The 25,605-nt window shown below is 41.6% G+C and overlaps 2 protein-coding genes across 2 annotated transcripts in view; both read left to right on the forward strand.

The window, feature by feature from the left end:
• Positions 1–2,995: 2,995 nt before the first annotated feature.
• Positions 2,996–23,520, forward strand: LOC308262411 (interferon-induced protein with tetratricopeptide repeats 2-like; the record flags this gene model as incomplete). Its single annotated transcript, XM_080694829.1, has 6 exons — positions 2,996–3,022; positions 5,573–5,610; positions 6,481–7,872; positions 16,546–16,604; positions 18,481–18,626; positions 23,347–23,520. 6 exons carry the CDS (start codon positions 2,996–2,998, stop codon positions 23,518–23,520), a joined length of 1,836 nt encoding a protein of 611 aa, XP_080550955.1.
• Positions 23,521–23,692: 172 nt separating this feature from the next.
• The window catches only part of LOC308262412 (uncharacterized protein), a gene marked incomplete at its 3' end in the record, with an annotated part of 63,448 nt that continues 61,535 nt past the window's right edge, over positions 23,693–25,605 (forward strand). Inside the window, 1 exon segment of the mRNA XM_080694830.1 lies at positions 23,693–25,079. Within this exon segment, the coding sequence (XP_080550956.1) occupies positions 23,840–25,079 (1,240 nt within the window). The 5' untranslated portion in view covers positions 23,693–23,839.

Raw genomic sequence — 25,605 nt, forward strand, 5'->3', positions numbered from 1 at the left:
TTTTGGTGGAGAGTGTGTTTTATTGATGCTCTGTGTAATATCTGATGTCAAAGGTATCTGATGTTGTTACCTTCTCCTCTCCCATGGGTCTAGGCACATTATAACCCCTTTGTGATTAAGAATATTTTATTAGTCAGGGTTCTCTAGAGGAACAGAAGCAATAGAATGTGTATCTGCTTATAGAGGGGATTTATTAGATTGGTTTACATAATCGAAGTTGACTAATACCACAGTGGCCATTTGCAAGCTACAGAGTTGGGGAAAACAGTAGCTGTTCAGGCCAATAAATTGGAGTCATTAGAAAGAAGAGTCACCAATGATGCAGTCCCAATTCAAGGCTGAAGGCCTGGAAGCCTCCTGGAAAATGCTGGTACAAGTACACATTCAAAGGTCAAAGAATCTGGAGTTCAATGTGTGGGGGTGATAGCAACAACAAAAACAAAACAAATGTGCCTACCCTCTTGTAAAAAAAAAAAAAAAAAAAAAAGTCGAGCCTGGGCACCTGTACATGCCTCTTCTTCCTTTTATTTCAGCTCCCTAGAAGCCACAGCCTATCGAATGGTACTGCCCATGTTCAGGGAAGGTCTTCCCTGCTCAGTGCACTGACCCACATGCCCATCATCTCTGGAAACACCTTCGCAGATACACCCAGAAGTGTGCTTTGCCAGTCTTCTAGCTGTTTCTCAATTCAGTCAAATTGACAGGCAAGGGTAACCATCACAACTTTGAATAAGGAAAGAACAAGGGAACCACCTTCCCCTGTCATCTCAAGCCACCGTGGCTGCACACTGTGACGTCTGAGGGCTGAATACCGAAGTGACACACTGGGGATTTAAACGATGTGGGCTTTCAGCGAAGCCAAGAACACAGAGGGACATTAGCGATTGCTCGGCTTCAGTTCTTCATTATGATGGGTCATGGGATACAAGGACTTAAGATTCTAGAAAAAGAAAACATCAAAATTTCCCCTCTGATCTCTTTAGTTAATTATTGCAGTTTTAAGTTTTATAAAAACTATCATCCAGTTATTAGTTGCCAGGCACGACTGTAAGGTCATTGGGTGTATTCACTAATTTATTTCTCCCATCACCACTGTGAATTGGTAGCAGTATTCTTTGCAAGTCACAACTGAAGAAACTAAAGCAGAGACATTCAATAACTTCCCCCAAAGCTTCACAGCGTGTAAGTGGACAGTAGTTTCAAATGCAGATGGACTGACATCAGAGACCCTGCTTAGGGTGGTGTGTTCTTTCATTCAGCATCTACTTTTTAAATGCCAACCATATCAGCCAGTGGGCATCATTACTGCAGGGACTGGAACTTTGGCAGTGAATGAAGCAGATCTAAAACCTCTGCCCTGTGGATGTGACACTCTCTGTACAGTGACCAGCAGGTCATAAGGGTGAACATGGGTTCACATGGGAGATGAGAGGTGCTGTATATGTCCTTCTTCAGATTAGGGTTCCCTGGGTGTCTCAGTTCTAAGACATTCATATATTCTGACTCACTGCAAACAGCTGGCCGCTGAACTGTTTGACTTTTTCTCATGACTCATTTCTCAGTAGAGAGTACTGCCCATTTCACTTTCCAGTTTCAGTTTCTCTGTCTCCAGCTCAGCTGCAGGGAAACAGGAAAAGCAACCGGTAGCCACTGTTATATATGGGTCTCCAGCATCTCTGGGCGGCAGAGGGGAAGGTTTTCTGCAGAATACAGCAGCCTGAACTTCGGCCTTCCAACACAGCTAAGAACTGCACAGCAACCATGAGGTAAAGCTTCTTCCTTCTCTGATCACCCTGAAAATGCAGAAACACTCTTATTGGTGAATGCAAATTCCCAGCGGCTGAGCTCCTATGCAAGGCCAGTTCCACTTTAGGGTTTGCTTATAGTCTTACTGTGCCTCTGTATCTGAAACTGTACATCAGTCTTATCAGTGCTCATTTGTCTCCTCCCAAGAGTATAGTCCAGCTTTCTCCTGTCCTGTCCACTAGAGGAGCTGAGAGCTGTGTTTGGAGATGAGCAAGGGGGCGGAGAAGGGCGTTTAATCTGGCAAGGGGCTTCATGTAAAGATGGGTCTGGGGGAACTGCTCTTGTAAACTGTTCCTCCTTTGTTTCTCATTTGCAATGACTAAGTTGAGGGCTTTTACTACAAGTATTACTTTAAAAAAGAGTACTTTTTCAGAGGCTTTTCTTAAAGATGCCTTTAGAATAGCCACCCTGCTTCCTGCTAAAGTGAATTTTACTTTTGATGGCCTTGTTCACCTCCAATTGGCATAAGGGCTGGGAATTAAATAGAAGTATTTTTGTTACTCCCTTCAAATGTGATCATTTGGCTAGAACCACCTACCTGAAGGATGAATTGGAAATGGAGTGCTTGCAGGAAATAGTCCTCACTTTTAAGATCCACATAAGAATGGCCTGAAGAGGAAATGTTAGCTCACTGGGGGAGGGGCAAGGAGAGGGGAAGATTTCTGTTTTCTCCAGTTCGAGGTTAGAGTGGCTGAACCTAGCAGAACCTGAGAGTTCTGGAATCCAAGACCAGCGCCAGTGCTCGATTCTTCGCAGATACATTGCCCTCCTGCTCTAAGGCTTCTGACCTCTCTTCTTGAAATGATGCTACTCTGATCATCTACATATCTGCCTGAATGGAAAAAAATAAATTTGAGATGTTTACAGTTTTGATTCTATAGTTACCCAGAATCTATAGAAGCTTTATTCTTATGTCTTAGCATTTTAGCATGGCCTTATCTTAAAATCTTAACAATGCAGACTCATCAGTCCCTCTTTTCACTTTTCTTGATTCTTTGGCTATAGGATTGTTCCCCTAGGGTTTGCCCTGTGCTCTTAGTCAAGAGTTCTCAAACTTGAGTGTGTGTAGGTTTGTTGGGGACAAATGCCTGGGCACTGGTATGGTTTAGTGGGCTGGGCTGAGGTTTGAGGATGTGCATTCCTATCAGGCATTCCTTCCTCAAGGAAGCTGAGACTTCTATAAGACCCTATGGTTGCAGCATTAGCTTTGAGCCTGGTAAGTAGTGTCACTGTGACTTTTATCCAGGCAAGAAACAGGGGAAAAATTTGTTGTTGAATAAAGTGTCGATACTTTTATTAGAGATACCAGGAGCATAAGGCTTATAAATCTGAGGCCAGGAGACAAGTATCAGGGGCCAACTTCTCTGACTTACCTGTGGAAATACAAAGTCAAGACCAGCAGTGAAACTGGCTACCTTCTGAATGACGGCTCAGAGTGATTTTGTATGAGTGTATATATCAAATATCTGTATCCTACAAATGTGCAATTGTCTATATGTTTTATATGGTGAAGAAAATCTCCATTTAATTACTCTGTTCTTTATAAAATGAAAAGAAAGATAAAGAGTTCTATGCTAAGTGAAACTTTCAATAACCTCACTGAGAAGGGAGACAGCTGGTTAGATATGGACTTTTTAAGGGAAGGCTGTGCCATCAGGGTGTCCTGTGTCTCCTCCCCTAAAGTGAGTAGTGACACCCTTGTTCTCTGCTAAGACCTGGCTGGGGTTTTGAAAGAAAGGAGGATGCTGGATGTGGTGGTGCACACCTGTGATCTCCCAGTACTTGCAATACTTGGGAGAAAGAGACAGGATAATTGCAGGCTCCATGGCTGCCTCAGCAAATTAGTGAGATCCAAAAGAATGGAAACCAAACTACCAAACTAATGCATGATTATCTATGTTCATAGCTGCGCAATTCACCATTGCCAAACTATGGAACCAGCCAAGATGTCCATCAACCCATGAATGGATTACAAAATTATGAAATATACACACAACAGAATTTTACTCAGCCATAAAGAAGAACAAAATTACGTTATTTACAGGGAAATAGATGGAACTGGAGAACATTGTGCTAAGTGAGATTAGTCAGTCACAGAAAGAAATTGGATGCTCTCCCTAATATGTGAAAGCTAGGTAGAAAATAAGTCAAAGGAAGAACTTTAGACGAAGAAGGAGAAACTATAGATGAGCAAATAAGGTGAACTAACTGAGGAAGACGGGAGGGAGGAAAAGGGAAATTCCTTAATGTACATGATGTATATTCACAAACACATCAAAGCCAATCACTAAGCCAAACATGAGAAAGAGGGAAGGGGGAGAAATTAAGGTGGGAATTAGGGAAGGGCTAAATGAGTGATATGTGCATGTATGACTCTACCATCTTGTACTACAGTAAGATGTATGACTACAATGCACCAATAAAAAATTAAAAAATAAATTTAAAAGGGTGGTGAAAGACTGTAGTGCAAAGGTAGATTGCCCCTCTGTTCAATCCCCATATCAAAATTATTTATTAATTTTTGGTTTATTCTCGAGTAGTTATGTTTCCATTTGTCCCCCAAACCAGACATGAACAGGAAATTATTCAAAGTTCCTGGAGTGCCTCACAGAACCCAACAGTAGCAACCCTAAGAAAACTAGGACAGGGCACTGAGAAGCGTGAGCACTCAGACCCTGGGGCTTCTCCGAGTTCACCTAGATCCTGCTTTCTGGTGAGTCCTCCAGAATAAGGCCACCATTAGCCCCCTGCCCTGTTCCTAACACAGTTCTCTCATTCCCTCTGCATTTGAATCTCAGCTTGGCCCAATCAAAATGAATGTGGTGGTTGGAGATGGAGAGTAGAAAGAGGAGAATATAGTCTTCCATCTGTACATAGACTTCAAAAGTGATCTTTACCACTCTGCATGGCTTTCCAAGTATCAATTGGTTATCTATGTTAGAATTCATCGTATTTAAAATATATAGCTCCCGCCAAGCGTGGTTGCGCACTCTTGTAATCCCAGCATTTGGGAGGCTGAGACCTGAGGATCGAGATTCATGGACAGCCTCAGCTACTTAGTGAGGCTTTTTGCAACCCAGTGAGACCCTGTTTCAAAAAAATGAAAAAAAGTAAAGAATAAAAAATGGGGCTGCAGGTATACCTCAGAAGTAGAATGCCCCTGGGTTCCATCCCCAGTACTGCACAATAAATAAATAAAATATATAGAATATATAGCTCCTGATAAAAGTATTGTTTTACAGATATCATAAAAAAATTAAATGAGCCAGGCACGGTGGTACATGTTTATAATCCCAGGGCTTGGGAGGCTGAGACGGGAGGATAATACAGGTTCAAAGCCAGCCTCAGCTACTTAGTGAGGCTCTCGGCAACTTAGTGAAACCCTGTTTTCAAATAAAGTATAAAATAGGTCTGGTAGTATAGCCTGGAGATAGAAAAGCCCCTGGGTTCTACCCTCAGTACCACACACACACAAAAAAAAGGGAATAAAAAATTGGGCGGGGGGTGTAACTCAGAGGTAGAATGCCTCTGGGTTCAATCCCTAACACCGCAAAAAAAAAATATATATATATATATATATATGGAATTTTGTTCATATGTCTACTTACTGGGTTTGTTTGTTGCTTATGTATTTAGTTATTTTGAGGACTAACATTGAGGGAATTTTTAAAGGAATGGAAGATCTTTAAGGAGAGTTGTAAGGGCACTCAAATGGAAAAAGGGCTCATAAGAGAAGAAGCTACCTGCCTGTTCGCCTTCTTTGCAGCCACACTCCCTGATCCCACTTATAAAAGAAAACTTCAGGTGAGGGAAAAAAAAATGATTCCAAAAGAAAGACAAAAAATGCAAAATATTTTGTTTCTGTGAGGCTGGAGATTAAACCCAGGGGTTCGCAAGCACTCTACCTCTTAGCTACATCCCCAAACCCCCCAAATGCAAAAGTATTAATAGGTCAGCTCAGTGAGACATCTTAAGTATAGAAATAGAAATCATAAGAAGGAGAAGAGGGCTGGGTATGGTGGTGCACATATCTGTAAGACCAGTACTTGGGAAGCTGAAATAGGAAGGTCATGGTTTGCGGGCAGTCTCAGCTACTAAGTGAGGCCCTTTGCAACTCAGTGAGACCCTGTTTAAAAATAAAGGATAAAAAGTAGGGCTGGTATATAGCTAGAAGGTAAAATGCTCCTGAGTTCAATCTCCAGTACCATAAAAAAATAATAAAATTAAATTAAAAATAAGAAAATGGCTAGGGGCGTAACTCAGAAGGGGAATGCCTCTGGGTTCAGTCCTCAGTGCCAAAAAACAAACACAAGATCTCTCTAAATAAAAATAAGTTCTTGCTGAAATCAGTTCCCACAGGTTTTGAAGCCCCTCTAAAACAGAGATCCAGAGCTACTTAGCAAAAATAGTCTTATTTGTGGAAACTTAAGCCTTGGGCTCTGATGGACCCCCTTCCCTAGCTCACTACCTCTGCTGCCCCAAATCACCAAACTTTTGCTTCCCCATCTAAGAATCAATGCATATGCCAAAATATTGGAAAGAAAAATGTTCTTCTTTGACTTAGGTTAACTCCCTCCAAAGAAAAATAATTTTATTGTTGGTAATCCATTTCCTGACAGATCAATCTATGGTGTGTCTCAAAGTACCCATCTTTCTTTCTTTCTTTCCTTACAGCGAGGCCACCAAGAAAGTCTTGGAGAGCAGCCTGCAGCAATTAAAATGCCATTTCACCTGGAAGTTGATAGAGAAAGGAGAGTCCTTGGATGAGTTTGAGGACAGAGTGTTTAACAAGCATGAGTTTCAGAACAGTGAATTTAAAGCCACAATGTTCAACCTATCGGCCTACGTAAAGCACTGCAGGGGCCAGAATGAGGCAGCCCTGGAATGCTTACAGAAAGCTGAAGAGTCCATCCAGCAGGACTATGGTGACCAAGCAGCAATCAGAAGTCTGGTCACCTGGGGAAACTACGCCTGGGTCTATTATCACATGGGCCAACTCTCAGACGCTCAGACTTACGTTGACAAGGTGAGACGTGTCTGTGCCGAGCTTTCCAGCCCCTACAGAATTGAGAGTCCTGAGCTTGACTGTGAGGAAGGGTGGGCATATTTAAAGTGTACAAAAAAGCAAAATGAAAGAGCAAAGATGTGTTTTGAGAAGGCTTTGGACAAGGCCCCAAGGAACCCAGAATTCACCTGCGGGTGGACCATAGCAAGCAGCCGTCTGGATTATAGGCCTCCATCTCAGAACCCCACTGATGCTCTTCAGCGAGCCATTGAGCTGAATCCTAACAACCAGTATATTAAAGTCCTCTTGGCTCTGAAACTTCAAAAAATGAATGGAGACAATGACAAAGAAGAGAGCTTAATTGGAGACTTAGAGAATGCCCCAACAGATGTAGTCATCAATGTAGCCAAGTTTTATCGAAGCAAAGGTGACCTGAACGAAGCCATAAGACTGCTTAGAAAGGCCTTAGAAAGCATGCCAGACAATGCCTACTTGCATTACCACATTGGGTGCTGCTACAGATCAAAAGTCCTCCAAACACTGCAAAGAAAGAATGAAATGGGTGGGAGCAGTGAGGAGTTACTGGAGCTAGCAGAACAAGCTGTGCATCATTTAAAGAAAGCTGAGCCCAATGGGAATCTCCCCCGTGCCTGTGGCTATATTGCCGGCATCTGTTCCATAGTAGGTTGGTATGAAGAAGCAGAGCATTACTTCCAAAAGGAACTCAGCAAGGAGCTCCAGCCTACATTTAAACAACTGCTCCATCTGCAGTATGGCAATTTTCAGTGGTATCAAATGAAATGCAAAGAAAAGGCCATCCACCATTTTATAGAGGGTGTGAAAATAAACCAGAAATCAAAAATGAGAGAAAAGATGAAAGGAAAACTGCAAAAACTTGCCAAGATGCAGCTTTCTAAAAATGATGCAGATCCTGAAGCTCTGCGTATCCTGGCATGTCTTCGAGAGGTGGATGAAGAAATGCAGCAAGCAGATGAAGACTCTGAGAGTGATTTGGAGTCTGGAAGCCATCCAGCACCTTTAGATGAGACAGAGAATTGCTGGTAGGTTTACTGATAGAAGGGAGCTTAAAGCCTTCTACCAAGTTGGTGTTCAAAATATTCAACAACTGATATGACTTTAACATGGACTAAGATACCAGCCATAGTGCTGGAGCAGGGTTATGTGGGAACCCTGCTATGCCAGATATTAATAGGTCATTCACATCCTTAATATTGTTCCCTCCTTGGAGTCATTTAATAGTCCTGTATAGATACTGAAGTACTGTGTCCATCAAAAGGCCGATGGACCAAAGTCTAGATAGGACTTGATAGTCATTCTCTCTCTCTTTCTCTCTCTCTCTCTCTCTCTGTCTCCCCTCCCCACCTCCTTTCTCCTCTTCCCCAACCAATCCACAGTCTCATGTGTCTCGTATTTCATATAATCTAAGTTCAATTGTCCCATTACCCATGGTGACAACATTGTATGAAAGATAACACAAAGAGCAGGTCAAATCTAGAAGGGATGGATGTAGGAAAACCGAAGAAGTCAGGCAGCCACAGTGGAAGACTTTCAGGAGGCAGGTGGTGTGAGCTCATCTCTACACTGTCCCCTTTGAAACTGGAATAAAGCATGTAAATAAGAAAAAGGAACTCTGTACAATATACCAGAAACTAAAATATACATTTCTTTAAAATTTGTATGGAAAAATGAATGTCTCCCCAGTAGGGATAGGTAAGGCGTGAACTAAAGAGAAAGAGAATGGAATGCTGGTTTCTTTGTAGACTAATCCCATAAAGAAATTTTCACTTTTTAAGCCACTGTTGAGAAAATTTCCTTGTAAGAGTAATACTTGCTTTCTTCCAAATGCCTTGATGAACCCAAGTTTGAGGTGACAGGAAGCAGAACAGGAGAATAACTCAGTGACTAAGGTCCTGGTGGGAGGTCTTGGGAAATGACTGATAATGAATTGGAGGGTTTTCCTTCTTGATTAAAAATGTTACTTATTAGGTGATATAAATGCTTCTTTCAACTCTGGAGAACATATAACATTTAAGACTTTTTAAAACTAAAAATGTCAACTATAGTAACACTGGTTCATGATATTTTCTTTATTCAAAATAGTGCCGTGTGTGTTTGACACAATTGGTGTGCACAGTTTGAATTCTTGAAAATGTAATGAATTTCGTTAATAATTAACTTATATGTGATAAGACATAAAGCACTGTTTCAGTTTACCTGAAGTTTTGTATGTGTTGAGTCTTTTAGACTTAGGTACTGATAAGTGAAATGTTGAGTATGAACTGGTCCCAAATAACCTAGACTAGTCTAGCATCATAACCATAAAATAGAAAGATTATGTTTTCTACAGCCTTAAAAGTCTAGGGCTAGGAGGGCATGGTGGTGCATGCCTGTAATCCCAGTACTTGGGAGGCTGAGATGAGACAGGAGGATTGCAGGTTCAAGGGCAACCTCAGAAATTTAGGAAGGCCCTATGCAACTTAGTGAGATTCTATTTTAAAATTAATAAACAAGCTGGGTGCTGTGGCATATGCTTGTAATCACAGTATTTGGGAAGCTGAGACAGGAGGATCATGGTTCACAGACAGCCTCAGCTACTTAGTGAGGCTCTTTGCAACTCAGTGAGACCTTGTTTCAAAATAGAGAATAAAAAAAATTGGGCTGGCCGGGTGTAGTGGCGCACACTTGTAATCCCCGCACTTGGGAGGCGGAGACAGGAGGATCGCACAGGTTCAAAGCCAGCCGCGCTGGCTTAAGAGACCCTGTTTCCAAATAAAAAAGATATAAAAATAGGTCTGGGAGTGTAGGCCGAAAGTAGAAGGGTTTCCAGGAACTACAGTCCCACCAAAAAAAAAAAAAAAAGGGGGCTGGGAGTATAGCACAGAAGTAGAATGTTCCTCTGCTCCATCCCCAGTACCGTAAAAATAAACAAACAAATAAATAAATAAATAAATAAATAAACAAACAAACAAATAAAATAGAGCTGGAGATATAGATAAGAAGTAGAGTGCCCCTGGTTTCAATCCCCAGTTCTGGGAGAGAGAGAGAGAGAGAGAGAGAGAGAGAGAGAGAGAGAGAGAGAGAGAAGAAGAAGAAGAAGAAGGAGGAGGAGGAGGAGGAGGAGGAGGAGGAGGAGGAGGAGGAGGAGGAGGAGGAGGAGGAGGAAGGGGAAGGACTCCAGGGTTTCTGTTTACACCTAATACCTGCCACCCAAATACTCTTCCCCACATTGAGAGTGGTTGCTGACCTTTTCTCCATTAAATAGTGAGATATCTCAAATTAAAGTAAATACATAAATATGAAGGGCTAGAAATGTAGCTCAGTGATAGAGCATAGAGCACTTATGGGTTCTGTCCCCAGTAACCATGCACACACACACACACACACACACATTTGTACTTCTGTTATAATATTTCTTCTGACCTCTACTATGAGAAATAAGGAAGCGTCACAAATTTTCTTTACGCCCCATCCTAGAGGCATTGCAAATGTGTGTTGGAGGATATTTCCTAGGAAGTAAAGAATAGAAAGAGAGAAGAAGCACTGAAGTCTCTCTTGCTTCACAAGAGGCCTTTGATGGGAAGGACAAATGAGGCCAGGCGCAATGGTGAGCCCATTCCATAGACAAGTAGATATTCCATGGGAAGGGCTAGCTCCCTTTGCCTAAGTGATTGTTGGATCTGGTGTCTAGGGAAGAGAACCAGGAGTATTCTGAGTGAAAGGGAGAGGAACACTGGCACCTGTGTGTACTAAAAGACTGTAAACCAGACATATGTACTCTTGTCCTTGCATGTCATGCCACCACCTCCTGCTGGAGCAGGACCATGAGAAGAGAAAAGGTAGAAAGGGAAGAGTAGGGATGCCTGACCTATCACACTTAATATTTATTGGAGAAATCAATGCTAACAAGGAATTGGGAAACAAAGACGCTTATATAGATAGTTCATGTTTCTTGACATTTTACTTTCTCCACATAGTAATAACAGATGAAGTCACATTAACTGGTCTTGCTTCATGATTCCCTGCCTCTGAACCATATCACCCAGTGCATGACATTCAAACTCCACCAGAAACTCACCAACGTAAATAAAGAGTCTCCCAAAGGAATCTCCTAGGTGCTGATGAACAAATACATGGGGATTATCTGATTGTATCTGTTTGTATAGCTCTAGCAACCACTCTACAATGTCCACTGTCCACAAAACTTCTTCAATGCATCTCACTCTGCTCCATGTTTGATTGCCATTTTGAGAATCCTGATAACCTCGGCCAAAGAAGTTCTCAGGTGTGTTTGCACCAGTGAGGGAGTGGGAATGATTGTAAGTGATACTTATTATTTCTTTTTTTTTTGTAGTTAAATCTTTTTATTCCATTGTGTTTTTGTTTCTTCTTTCCCAAGAATATACATATTTGTGCAATAATTTAAGAATTAAAAGGTAAGAGACTTAAAGAGGTAAGAAAGAGCTCAATATTCTTCTAATGCAATTAATATCCCCTGGTAACTTATTCTTTACCATTTATTGATTCTGTTATTTCTCATATTAAGGAACTAACCTAAAAGTTTTCTATTATAATTCAAGGACACATTTTCACACACACAAATATTCTTTCACTTAACTTGAACTTTATCATGTGTCTGATATGTACTAGCAATATACTGGAATTCATGTTAACCTGACTTTCAATGAACAAATATTTAAATTGCACGAGGCACCATTTAGGTGATAAAGTTAGTTAGCATTTAGTGAAAAGATTACTCAGATTCTTTTTTTTTTTTTCCATTTAGATCATACTCACTTTTGGGGGGAAGAAGACTGAGTCATGATCTACTTTCACCCTTATTCCCAACCCATGTTAACTGACTCAAAAACAGGTGTGCAAGCCGGGCATGGTGGTGATACACGCTTGTAATCCCAGTACTTGGGAGGCTGAGACAGGAGGATCACAAGTTCGCGGCCAGCCTCAGCTAGTTAGAGAGGCCCTCACAATTTAGTGAGATCCTGTTTCAAAGTAAAGAATAAAAAGTAGGGCTGGAGTGTAGTTTGGAGGTAGAATGCCCCTGTGTTCAATCTCCAGTTCTGCAAAAAAAAAACAAAACCAACCAGCCAACCAACCAAACAAACAAACAAACGAACAAACAAACCAGGAATGCTGTGAGACTGGAACCCCTTGTTATAATCCTGATGATGAACAGACATGAGACTTGTGTCCGGATCCCTAGCACATGCACAGTCAGCCCTGAATGTCATCCTGGGGACTGTGGGTTCCAATATGGACTATATATCTTGTTTTCTCCCTTACTCCATCATTATCCCCCATTGCCTATTTTGGAGAAGGGACTGACTTAGACTGGTGAGTAAGAAAATTTTCTCTTGCTTTACGGTCCAACTGCTTCATTGCTGGTAATCTGTACCTTTTTAGGAGGCTGCAAAGAGGGAAAGTGATTAAAATTCTTAGGTGTTCCTAAGTGTAAGCAGCTGTAACACAGGCATTGTCTGCTGTGCATGCTGCTTCCCTTAGATACAGGGCTTGGGACTGAAAAGTAAATCAGGGGCAGGATTTGTTAACTTGTCAACAAATCCCAAACAGCTTTGCTTTCCTCTTTAGTATTCTTTAGGCTACTTCAAAAGAGACTCCAGAACAGGCAAACGATACAGAACATCATGGCCTCAGTCTCTGTTTCACCTGTTAGAAATATAAGGAATTCAAATTTGTGTGATTTTTTTGAATTGGACAAACTTTTAAAATAAAAAGTAAATTTAACTTTGAACCTGAAAATTTTATGAGATCCTTCTAGAGTCCTGGGTGTTGCCCTGAAAGTGTTGAGACAGATTTAATCTATTTTTTTATTTGGTGCACTGTATTCATATATCATAGTGGGATACAAACTTTTGTAGACATACATGCACACATCGCCCAGTCAGCCCCCACCCGATCCCCACCCCATTCTCTCCCCATTCCTCCCTCCCATGCTTGGCTTAGTGGTTGACATCTAGTATTATGTCAATTTATCTAAAATTAAAAATGATAATCTCACATAACAGTTTCATTTGTCTGATACCAAGCTTTTGATGACTTAAAGATAACATTTCAATATTTCTTTTTGCTTTCTTTCTTACCAGAGAATCTATTTTTTTCTATTTTTTAGGTGAAACTATCATATATTTATATATTTATTTTTCAGAAAAAAAAATCTATCCTAATATGGAATATGGACTCTAGATACCCAAAACGATCTTGAAAAAGAACAAAGCTAGAAGATATATATTTTCTGATTTCAAACCATATAAAGCTACAATAATTGAAACAGTGTAGTACTGTTCTAAAGGCAGATATATAAACCATTGGAGTTAAATAAAAGCCTAGAGCTAAATTCTTCCCTATATTGTCAAGTTATTTTTGACAAGGTTTCCACGAACATTTGGTGGGGGAAATAATAATCTTTTAACTAAATATTGTTGAAAAATAATAATTACATGGAAAAGAATAAAATTGGACCCTTACCTAATCCCATATACAAATATTAACTCAAAATAGATAAAAGACCTAAATATAAATCTTAAGACTATAAACTTTTAGGAGAAAATCTGGGTCATAAAACCTCACAACATTGAAATTGGCAGTGATTTCTTGGATATGATTTATATGGCACAGGCAACAGAAGAGTATACAAACTCCCTAAAAAATAAAAAAAAATTGTATATCCAAAGACAATGTAAACAGAGTTAAAAGTTACTAATAGAATGGGATAAAATATTTCCAAATGCTATATCTGAAGGTATATTAATATTCCAACTAGATATCCTAAAAATTAGCAACAATAAAGGCAAACAATACAATTTAGAGATAGGTAAAAGACTAACATAAATAATGAATCTCCACAGATAACCAATCTTAGTTGTCTGTTGGATGGAAAATCTTGTTTCTCTGGTTCTGGTGTGTGTTACCTATTTCTTTTTTGTGGTTAATCTCTTTGAGTATTTTCTCTAGCACTGGTTTTGAAGACATAAATTCCTTCAGTTTCTGTCATGGAAGCTTCTTATTTCTCCATCTAATTTGATAGAAAGTTTTGCTGGGTAGGAAATTTTTAGCTGGAAGTTGTTTTCTTTCAGAGTTTGGAATATGTTACTCCAAGCCCTTCTGGCTCTCATGACTTGGTTTGGGAAGTCTGGAGTGATTCTAATTGGTTTGCCTCTGAACGTCACTTGGCCCTTTGTTTTTGTTGCCTTTAAGATTCTCTACTTGGCTTCCACATTGGTCATTTTGACAATTATGTGGCGTGGGAATCCTCTTCTCTGATCCTGTCTAAAGGGAGTTCTGTAAGTTTCCTGGACCTGTGTATCAACCTCTTGCTCTATGTTTGGGAAATTTTCTGCTATTACTTCCTTGAAGAGATTGTTGATCCCTTTGGTTTCACTTTCTTTTCCCTACTCTATTCCAATTATTCTTAGGTTAGCTCTCTTAAAATGGGCCCATATTTCTTCAATATCAGATTCCTGCTGTCAGATATTTTTTTCTAGATTAGAAACTATGCATTCATTTTTGGAATGATCATCTTCTAAGAGCGAGATTCTGTTCTCCATGTGGTCTAATCGGTTGTTCATGTTTTGAATTGAGGCCTTTACTTCATTAATTGCATCCTTTATCTCTTTTTGGCTCTCTCTGAATTCTTTTCGAAGCACCTCTATTATTTCTACAGTTATTTTCCTGATTTGATCTTCTAGAAATCTCTGATTTTCTGTTTTATCGGGTTCTGATGTTGTGGGGTTGTGGGCATTCATTGCTCCAGTGTTATTTCTCTTTCCCATGATTTGGGAAGTTTGTGCCTTCTCTGGGTTCTTCCCTTTGGTCACTATGACTTCACTTAAGGTGTTCTGGATCTCGAGTCAGTAGTATCTCAGACCCCACTACTCCTTTACTGGGTTGTATCACAGAGTCTTCGACCCAGGGAGTCTATAGAGGCTGCTTTAAACTATGGGGGGTGCCAGGTTGGGCGTTCTCCTATGGTGTGATATCTCTGCCACTGCCACTCCCCCACTGGGTCAAGTCCCAGGGAGTACAGTACTGGGATTTCTCTTCTGGGGCCCGCAATTTGACTCACTGTTCTTGAGTACGCAGATGTAGCTGTACTGGACTCGGTGAATTCGCTGCTGCTGCCGCCGGTGGCAATATGGCACCGCTGCTACACCCTCGGCCGTGAGGTTGGTGTATTTCTTCTTGGTTTTGAGTTCCACTCTGAGTCCCTGCAGCCTGTGCTGAGCTCAGCCACTGGGAGCTTTAGGTGCTCCCTGCGCCAAAAGATCCCGCCTGGCTGTTCCTCAGTGGCTCACCTCGGCTTGCTGTAGCCGTCCGGTGAATTCGCCACTGCCGCTGGCAGTATGGTGCTTCTGCCGCGTCCTCGGCGTGAGGCCGGTGTATCTCCTCTGTGGCTCTGAGCTCTGTTCTGAGTCCACTTTCTCTCTGGAGCCTGGTGATTTTTTTGTTTCTCTGGTGATGGTGTTTTCTGGCTATGAAAGGCACTGATTTTGTGGTAATGGAGATTGGTTGTTAGCGGGGCTCTTAAGCCCCGCTTTTCTTGGTCACCATCTTCCCAGACCCAGATTGAACTTTAAACTTTCCCTCCCTGCACTACTCCAGATTTAATCTAACTAAAAACATTTGGAAATCCACTTCTCCTACCTTTCCAGCATCCTAGATATCCCAAAGAATTAAGCCCACTTATCTTTTGCACTTGACTTATAGAACAGAGACTGTGATATGAAATCTGTGAGCTACTAAGCACACATTTTCCTTCTTTCCCATTTTAATATTGAATTTGGTAATTTGTCATCAAGTATTGCATTTAAAAACTCAAATTTACACATAATTTACAAAATTTACATTTACACCATTTTCAAAATTTACATTGGAGCTTAGTGAAACAAAATATGCTGTTATTTAGTTAGAGATTAAACTATGTTGGCAAAATGATGAGATATGTTTTCTAATTACTGATTAGACTATCTAAATTGTGGGAGTAGCCGGGCGTGATGGCGCACGCTTCTAATTCCAGCATATGGGAGGCTGAGACTGGAGGATCGTGGTTCTCGGACAGCCTCAGCTACTTAGTGAGGCCCTCTGCAACTCAGTGCAACCCTGTTTCAAAAATAAAAAGACTAAAAATTAGGGCTGGGAGTGTACCTCAAAGGTACAATGCCCCCTGGGTTCCATCCACAGCACTGCAAAAATAAATAAATAAATAAATAAATAAAATGTGGGAACAGTCTAAATAATCTGCAAAGCTTCTGGGTAGATCGTTGACTGGTCTAGGCATTAAAGTGGAATTTATTATTTCTACCAGAAACATATGAGAAACAGTTTCCCGCATCCTCATAAATACTAATATTGTTTTAATTGTTGTCAGTCTGATGAGTCTGAGCATTTATGCCCAAAGGAGGCACTGGCCATATAAATCGCAGGTAGATAAAATGTTCAAGAGTCTGACTCTTCTGTCTGAACTCTTTCCACACTGTGCCCTGTCCCACTCCCATTCCTCTCCCTCTTCTCCTATCTCCTTCAAATCCTCTCACCGTACCTTCTGCCTTCCATTTTTTTAAAGATGACTTTGCACCTCTGCACAAAATGGAAAATAATCCTCCATAATTCAATTCACAATTTAATTATAAATCCCATAATTCAATTACTTTACAAAGACTTTCTACCATCATGTGTTATAGTCTGGATCTGGAATGTTTCACCCAAAGCTCCTATGTTGGCAGTGCAGCCGTGTTCAGCGGTGAAATAATTGAATCAGGAGGGCTCTAACATCATCAGTGGATAAATCCATTGATAGTTCATAATCCAAATGGACTTACTGGGTGATAACCACAGCCAGGTGGCCAGAGAGAGCAGGTCACTGGTGGCATGGTCTTGGGGACTGTGTCTGTTCTTGGTTCCTTCTTCTCACTCTGCTTCCCAGCTGCCGTGAGCTAAAGCTTTCTTCTGCTACACTGCGCTGTTTCTGTGTTGGAGCCTATTGACCATGGATCCAACCTCTGAAACCACGAACCAAATATACCTTTCTGCTTCATGTTGTTCTTGTCAGGCATTTTGGTCACAGTGATGAAATGGCTAACACATCACTTTCATCTACTCAAAACAACAAGAAAAAATTGGCCCATTTCAAGTTTACTATACATCCCTAATAGAATCTAGTGTGACCAAGAGATTATAGGCTTGAGTGCAGACTTTTTTGAGAAAGGATTGTAGGCAGGTTATCTAAAAAGGTGAGATAGAAACAGGGAGGAAGAGACAAGCGGAGGAAATGACTGGCATGCCGGAAATGTCCCGTTAACAATCACACTGACACAGTCTTGGCGTGTAGTCCAGCACTTGCTCTTAATTCTAACTATACTGATGCTGCCCAAGCTTTGATCTATAGAACATTAAAGTGGTTTCGTGTGCTCACAAGTTCCTGAGGATCCTGTTAAAGTGCAGATTATGATTCAGCAGGTTGGGGTGGAGCCTGTAGACTCAGTATTCCTCCCAAACTCTCAGTTCAAACCTATGATGCAAGCTCATGGACTACAGTTGTGTGGCAAGGATATAGACAGAACTGCACCTAACTGAGTCTGGTTTTTAGTCTATAAGGTCTGGGTATGTATCTCAGAGGTAGATTGTCCTTGGGTTTAATCCCCAGCGCCATAAGTGTATATATTTAAATAAATATATACTTTTTGTGTATGTGATAAGTGAGGTCTTCCACAACACACAAAGACAAAGGAACTTCCTGCCTGGGTCTGAGGATGGCCTTCATACCTTATATAAAGCTATGTTATTTTATTATTAACAGGATAACAAATTGTTAAGTAAAACAACCAATCTGAATGACAGAGCCATCCAAGTATTAGTTACTTTCCTGGAGCATAGCAATAGTCTCTTAACTTGAAGTATCTTATGGGACTCAATTGTTAAAATACCCTGTGTCAGGCCAGTTTTGCTTCTGAAGTGCTTCTGCTTTGTGTAGCTTCAGGATGGAAGGAATCTTACTCCTATCTAGCCAGCACTTTCTTCATCAAATCAGCCATGAGATCTCTATTTTTCTAGGCTTTTATACCTGCAAAGTATTTTTTAAAAATTTTAATGACTTTCTTAGTGTAATGTCACATTTTTAGAGCTCAAAGCATAAATATATAAATTAACATCCATCTATCCATCTCCTGGTTAAATAATAATACATGTATTACTGTTTCCCATTTTAGAGCTTCCTGCTGGGCATGGTGGTGCACGCCTGTAATCCACCCGCTTGGGAGGCGGAGACAGGAGGATCACACAGGTTTGAAGCCAGCCTTGCTGGCTTAAGAGCCCCTGTTTCCAAGTAAAAATATAATAAAATAGGTCTGGGAGTGTAGTCCGGAGGTAGAAGGGATTCCAGGAACCCCAGTACCACCACCAAAAAAAAAAAAAAAAAAAAAAAAATGCAGCTTCCTGGGCTCCTCCCAGACTGAGTTCCAGGACTGCTTTCTCTCTAGCAGTACCCTACAGTTTCAGTTTCCAGGCTTTGAATGGGGCACTCCAGCCACACAGCAGATCTCAACAGAAAGTTTCTTTTTCCTCCTCTTGACAATCACATATTAGTTTCACTTTCCATTTTCCTCGTCCCTACGATTCAGACGATTTCTCAGAAGCAGGAATCAGCAGGGCATTCTCCACCCTGTACTATCTCCCTAATATAGCTCCTTCCACATTTACTTCCGAGGATCAAAAGGCCAAGTTCCCGGCTTTTAAGAACATCAGAGAAGCCGACTGCAGTCATGAGGTCAGTGAAACACAATGCATGAGCTCTTGCTCTCTTAATGCAAACAGTGAGCTGAGCTGCTGCTGTGCAGGGAGACTGCAGAACCGTCCTCTTGCTTATAGAGCTAACATGATGCCTTTACTAGTTTGGATCTATTTCATTTGTTTGCTTGTTTTTGTTTATTGTTCATTTGTTTTTTGTTTTGTTATTTTCTGTGCCTCTTTCTGGTACACACAGACTCCTGAAGTTTCTATAACAGCTCACTAAGTAAAGCTGGTAGCTGGGATTTTAACTGTTTGCGATGTCGCTGTGGGTTCATCTTTTTAGCTAGTTTAGAAAAAAAAAAATAGCCAGAACTGCACTGCTGCAAGCTTAAGCATGGTTTTATTATTACCATGGTAGAAAAAGGGGGGACTGAGCAGTCGGAACACTACATCAAAGGGACGCAGTGGAGTGTCTTGAAAGTAAGACTAATGTCTCTGAACACATAAAATTTTCTTAAGTTTTTCTTTTTTTTTTTTTTGCGGTATTGGAGATGGAACCGAGGAACATTCTACCTCTGAGCTACACCCCCGACCCCATTCTTTATTCTTTATTTTGAAACTGGGTCTCACTGAGTTGCAAAGGACCTCATTAAGAAGCTGAGGCTGTCTGCAAACTGTGATCCTCCAGTCTCAGCCTCCCAAATGCTGAGATTACAAGCGTGCACCACCACGCCTAGCTCACATAACTTTTTTTTTTATAAGAATCCATTATCCTTCCTACCATCCTCCTTAGTCAATAGTCTACTTTTCCCACCAAAAGCTGGGCACAGGTCAGCCAGTTATCTCTGCTGTGTAAGCCTTTTCTGTCAGCCTTCTTTGCTCATCCTTACAGGGATAGATAGGTCTGACATCACTAAATTGTGTTACTTGGTTAGCAAGGTCAGGGACTGCATGGAAGAAATCTGTTTTGTCTTTGGCTCCTTAGTTTAAAGCATGCATTGCCCCCTTTGGTGAGTTCTCAGCTCTTCCCTATCTCTGTCTGCTAGAAGTTACTTACTATGTTGAAAACTTATTTTATAAGAAAGATACAGAAATAGAGTCTTTTAAAGCATAGAGGTTTATGGCTGTAAGTATTTTGTGTTATTAATAATTAGTATAGCTTGCTTTTTCATCTTTAACTTTAGTCTATTTTGAGAATCTGTAAAACTCTTTTCTAAGTGTAGATGTCTGTGTTTTAACATTTAGTGTTTAACTAGTTAACAGTCAACCTTTAGCTGACAAAGGTCAGCTTTGGCTAAAGCTCTTGGTCAAGAGCTTAGAGACAGAAAAAAAAAAATGATTTTATTGTTTTGCCTAAGTATGAAAGCTTATTTTTTTTAGCAATTAATACAGCCTTTGCTAACAATACAGGTTCAATCCCCATCAATCCCCTTCTTTTTATTAATTGCATATACCTGTAGCAAAGGAACAGGGTCATCAAAGCCTTTCTTTAACTACTTCCATGCTGAGAGGGGATGGAGCGGGCCCCAGCTTTAGGGTACATACAAGCAGCCTGTCTGGTGGGGGAATACGGCCATCCAAGGGGCTCTGGTAGATGTTCATCTTGGGTTTTAGTTGTAGCACCATTTTAAGTCTGATACATACATGTACTACCCAGAGTGAAGCCAGGTCCCAAACATAGACATTAAAAAAAAAAACTACACAGGCTTTTCACATTCACAGTTGGTACCATTTGTTTGGCCTACTATGGGTGAAACTGAATCTGATTTTTTCGGGTGGCCACTTTGTCATCCCTCCCTTCATGGCTGACAAACACCCCAGTCATCACTGTTTAGCTCGTCTTTCTTAGGATACTAGAGAATTAAGCCTTGGATAGCTGTTGAGTAAAGATAGGAAGGGAAAAGAGAAAAACACACACATAAAGACAGGAACCTAGAAAGCCTCAGATAAAGAATAAATCAGAACAAAAACATATGTATGAAGACCCAGGCAAAAATCCATGAGCTCAGGGAAAAAAGAAAGATCTTAGTTCTGGCAGTAAGAAAACTACATTTTTGTGTGTGTAAATCTGTCCTGTATTTTATTAATTTGCCTCAGGGAGAATGTTGCATGACTTGGATGGGGATAAAAGCCCAAAGTTGACAAGAGATCAAAAATGGCCACCAGAGGCACTCTTCTCTCGCTTCCCACAGATTGCCTTTGAGTGCACACAGGAGCTATGTTTCCCAGATGAAGGAAGACCCAGGAATCAGAGAACAGATGTCCCTGTAGCCTCCAATACAGAGACTGTGTAGGGGCATAGATTTTCCTGAGGACATGGCCTATGTATAAAAAGGCAAGCATCCTTCCCAAGTTTTATTTCCCAGAGGTCTTTTTTTTTTTTTTTTTTTAACAGAGTGTCTCATCGTTGACAGGGGCAGAATGGACAGACTCACAAGATACAAGACAATAGTGGGTTTCCCTATAACCCCAATATAGATCTCGACACAGTTATAACCTTACTTACAAGAACATTAATCAACATCAGCCAGTACCTCCAAAGGCATGAGGCTTCCAAGCCACTGTTTGGTTGCTGATGAGTTCATTTAGTAAGCTTGAGGAGGGTCTGGAGTCCCTTCTTGTCTTTTATCCTAATGAAAGGGGAATTTCACCTCCCCTGGAGAGCCTGCTGTAGCTAAGCAGCGGCAGGGGGTCTCCACCATCACAGAGGGCCCATTGGCGCTGGTAACCCAATCAACTGCCAGGATCCGATCACATTTTGAGGGGGGTCACTAACTTCAAGATGCAGTGGCATTAGACCACCGTTGGCTGTGGCCCCATTGTTGGGCTTAGCTAGTTTAGAAAAATAGCCAGAACTTCGCTGTTGCAAGCTTAAGCAAAGTTTTATTATTACAAAGGTAGAAAGAAGGGACAGAACAATCAAAGCACTACATCAGAGGAACGCAGTAGAGTGCTTCAAAAGTAAGACACTGAAGTCTCTGAATGTGTACATTTTTATAAAAATTCATTATCTCCCCTCTCGCATACATACAGTTCAGCCAATATTCTTCCCCCATGCAGGCACAGGCCCACCAGTTATCTCTGCTGTGTAAGCCTTTTCTGCTAGATCACTGTTCAAAATGTGTTACTTGGTTAGCAAGTTGAGGGGCTATGTGGTATATGCCTGCTTTGAATTTCAAAGCATGTATTGTCCACCTGTGTCCTTGGTGAGTGCTCAGCCTTTCCCTATCTCTATCTGCTAGAACTTATTGATTGTGTTGAAAACTTGTTTTATATTCTAAAAAGACACAGGAATATAGACTTTCAAAATATGAAGGTTTGGGTCCATAACTGTTTTGTGTAATTAGTAATTAATATTGGGTTAATATAGCTTGCTTTTTCATCTTTTAACTTTAGTCTAAACTATTGTGAGAATCTTTATAATTCTAAGTGTGGGAGTTTGTGTTTTTAACATTCTGTGTTCAGCTGGGCTAACAGCCAACTTTTAGCTGGACAAGGTCAATCCTGGCTGCAGCTCTTAGCTGACAGCTTAGAGGCAGAGGAAAGGTTTTTACTGTTCTGCCTAAGTATGAAAGCTTGTTCTTAATCAGCCATTAATGCAGCTCTTATTAACAAACCAATACAGGCTCAATCCCCATCAATTATTCCTGCTCAGAGGGACAGACCCATCATGCCGTGATCTGCCTGCAAGGCTAATTGCTCCTGGAATTTTGAAAATATCATAGTCACTCTTATCTTGGGTTGTTCAGTCTTGAAGGAGGATTAAGAGGCTTAGTAAAGAGGCTTAGTAAATTTGAAACTAATCAACCTGTATGACCAGTTTTTGTGCAGCTACACCTTAAATAGCTAGCACGTCTATGTGCAAAGTTAAGCAGGAATCTGATCCAGAGTTGAAGGTGGCAAAGGAAACAGATGCAAAATGAAAGCAGAGTCAGCAAGCTCTTACCCTACTTTTTGTTACCCATTGGCTATCTGCAAGCCCACATGAAGAGCCAGTGTGTTTTTTAGCAAAATCGGGATCTAAGTCCTTGTTATGCTTCCTCAAACACAATGTTTGCTTAGAGATTGAATATTCATTTGTCTAATTCACTTATTAACCTGTCTTGCCAGGTCGTGCATGATTATTTCTGTGACTTTTTCTGATTTATTGAGTCAGGCAGCCTAAGGACCCTGAGGGAAGAGAGGCCTGGGAGCAGGGAAGAGACAGGAGTTTGCTGAGAAAGCCGCTGAGTGAGAGTGTGCCTGCTCAGAGCCTTTCCAGTCAGTGAAGGAAGGAGGCCAGAGCAAAGTCACTGGAGGTCTTAGTCCCTTTTTAGCTTCCTGTACTTGAAAAGACTAAATCTGAGGTTTGTGGACTTCAGTTGTGGTGATGTTAATTACGTGCTTACTTCTCCAAATGTGTTAATGGTTAACCTAGCACTGCAAAGCTCCAAGCCATGATGAGGTCACTTGGACCTTAAAGCTTGCCTTTTCAAAGATGGGTAATACTTCTCCCTGAGTCATCTTCCTGTGGTCTAGCAAGACCCCTCCAACCCCATGTGAACTAGAAACAGAAGGTGTTAGGGTCCTTTCAACTGGGCTCTGCAGGTGCAGGTTGCAGAATGTAAACTATTGGACATTCCGCACTCTTGGCTGAGTAAATGTGAACTAAAGGAGTGGGGCAGGGATGAACATTTAAAAGGGTCCAGGGATAGGTTTGAGAACTACTGACTTGTAGAGGTGCACCTCCAAGTTCCTTCTTCCTTAAATGCATACAGTGTCTCTTGCGTTGTATGTGTACAAATGTAAGCAGAGAAAGCCCAAAGTGGGTGGGAGGTGAGGGTGGTGGGAAGGATTTTGACTTAAGTGATGCTTGCGTGAGTATCAAAGGGTATTTCAGGGATGGCAAACTGGCAACTGGGGAAGACTACCCAAAAGTGAAATCATTTTAGATCCAGGTGGTCGTGGTCTGAATCCAACATCCCCAGCAAGGTTGATATATATTTTTTAGATATCTAAGCATCCCATAACCCAGGTGAGTTGACATACGCGATGAAGCACAACAGGGTGTGATGCTTGGCAGGTGTATATCATAGTGAACATGCATGTTTTCTCTGCAGTGAGGTCCCCAAGAGCTCCCTGGAGAAAGTCCTTCCCCAGCTGAAGTGCCATTTCACCTGGAATTTATTCAAGGAAGAAGGTGTCTCGTGTCATCTAGAAGGCAGAGTGTGGAACCAGATTGAGTCTTTAAACACCAAGTCCAAAGCCACGATGTACAACTTGTTGGCCTACATAAAACACCTCAGTGGTCAAAATGAGGCAGCTCTGGAATGCCTGCGAAAGGCTGAAGAGTCGATCAAGGAAGAGCATGATGAACAAACCGAAATCAGAAGTCTGGTCACCTGGGGCAACTACGCCTGGGTCTACTATCACATGGGCCGGTTCTCAGATGCTTGGACTTCCATTGACAAGGTGAAACACATTTGTGGAAAGTTTTCAAACCCTTTCAGTATTGAGTGTCCCGAGATTGACGGCGAGGAAGGATGGACACAGCTTAAGTGTGGGAGAAATGACAGAGCTAAGGTTTGTTTTGAGAGGGCTCTGGAAAAGATACCCAACAGCTCAGAATTTTCTGCTGGACTGGCAATTGCAATGTACCACCTGGATGATAAAACAGAGAAGGCGTTGCCTGTTGAGGCTCTCAAGCAAGCTGTTGAGCTGAGTCCTGATGTCCAGTATCTCAAAATTATCTTGGCCCTGAAACTGCAGAGGATGAATGAAGAGACAGAAGCAGAGGAATGGATCAAAGAGGCCTTGGCCAAGGCTCCTAACCAAACAGATGTCCTCCGAAGTGCAGCCCAATTTTACCAAAATAAAGGGGACCTAGACAAAGCTGTAGATCTCTTTCAAAGAGTGCTGGAATCCACCTCAAACAATCACCACCTCTATTACTACATCATGAACTGCTACAAGGAAAAGGCCAAACAAATGCAAAATACAGGAGCATCTGACATCAGCAGAAACAGAGAGAAGGTCGAGGAATTAAGGACAATGGCTGTGGACTATATAAAGAAAATTCTGGAGAAGAAACCAGTTCCTCCTAGTACACACTCTGCTGTAACCGAGTTCCTGGAAGCAGAAAAATACTATAATATGGTGTTCGGTAAGGAGCCTCCGGGCGCTGACCGGCAACAAGTCCATCCACCCAGCCATCAGGAGAATCACAGGAATTCTGAAGAGGCGGCTCTCCAGCATTGCTTCCACAGTCTCTCCATAAGCCAAGAATCAACTGAGAAAGAAGAGCTGAAGGACCAACTACAGAACAAAGCTGAGAATCTTCCTCCACAAGATGCACCCGATTATTGGTATCGCCAAGGATTGCGTCACAAGCAGAACGGAGACCTGCAGCAAGCAGTGAGATACTACGAGAAGCAGCTGGGTGTCCTGCTGAAGGACGCCCCTTCAGGCATAGGCAGCTTGTTTCTGTCTGCCTCTGAGTCCGAGGAGGATGGTGAGGATATGTGACAGGGTGCCAGCAGCTCTGCTCCCACGGAGCCCCCCAGCCCCTGAACTGAGGACACACAAGAAGCAGCAGCAGCAGGCTTGGAGTGCAGCTGTGAGGGGGAGCAGGCTGGGAAGGCTGCGGGCTCTCTGAGCAGGGCGGTCTTGCTTATTGCATTAAAGCACTTTTTTGTTGTTGTTGTTTGTTTTGGGCACCTGGGATTGGCTCTCCAGGGGCATTCTACCTCCAGATCCACCCCCAGCCCTTTTAAATTTTTTAGTTTTTGCTTTGGTTTGTTTTTTGAAACAGGCTCTTGCTAGGTTGCTGAGAATCTCACTATATTGCTGCAGCTGGTCTTGAACCTGTACTCTTTCTCCCAAGTACTGGGATTACAGGCGTGGACCACTGTGCCCGGATTAGAGTACATTTTTAAAAGAGTTGCTTTCTTCCCTTTGGTCTCCTAGGTCCAATCCAGCTATACAGTTATCTGGCCAACAGCTCTTATAACAAGTTTCTGGTGGAAATAGCATTGTGC

The sequence above is a fragment of the Muscardinus avellanarius genome (assembly GCF_963383645.1).
Source record: "Muscardinus avellanarius genome assembly, chromosome: 4".
Taxonomy (NCBI): domain Eukaryota; kingdom Metazoa; phylum Chordata; class Mammalia; order Rodentia; family Gliridae; genus Muscardinus; species Muscardinus avellanarius.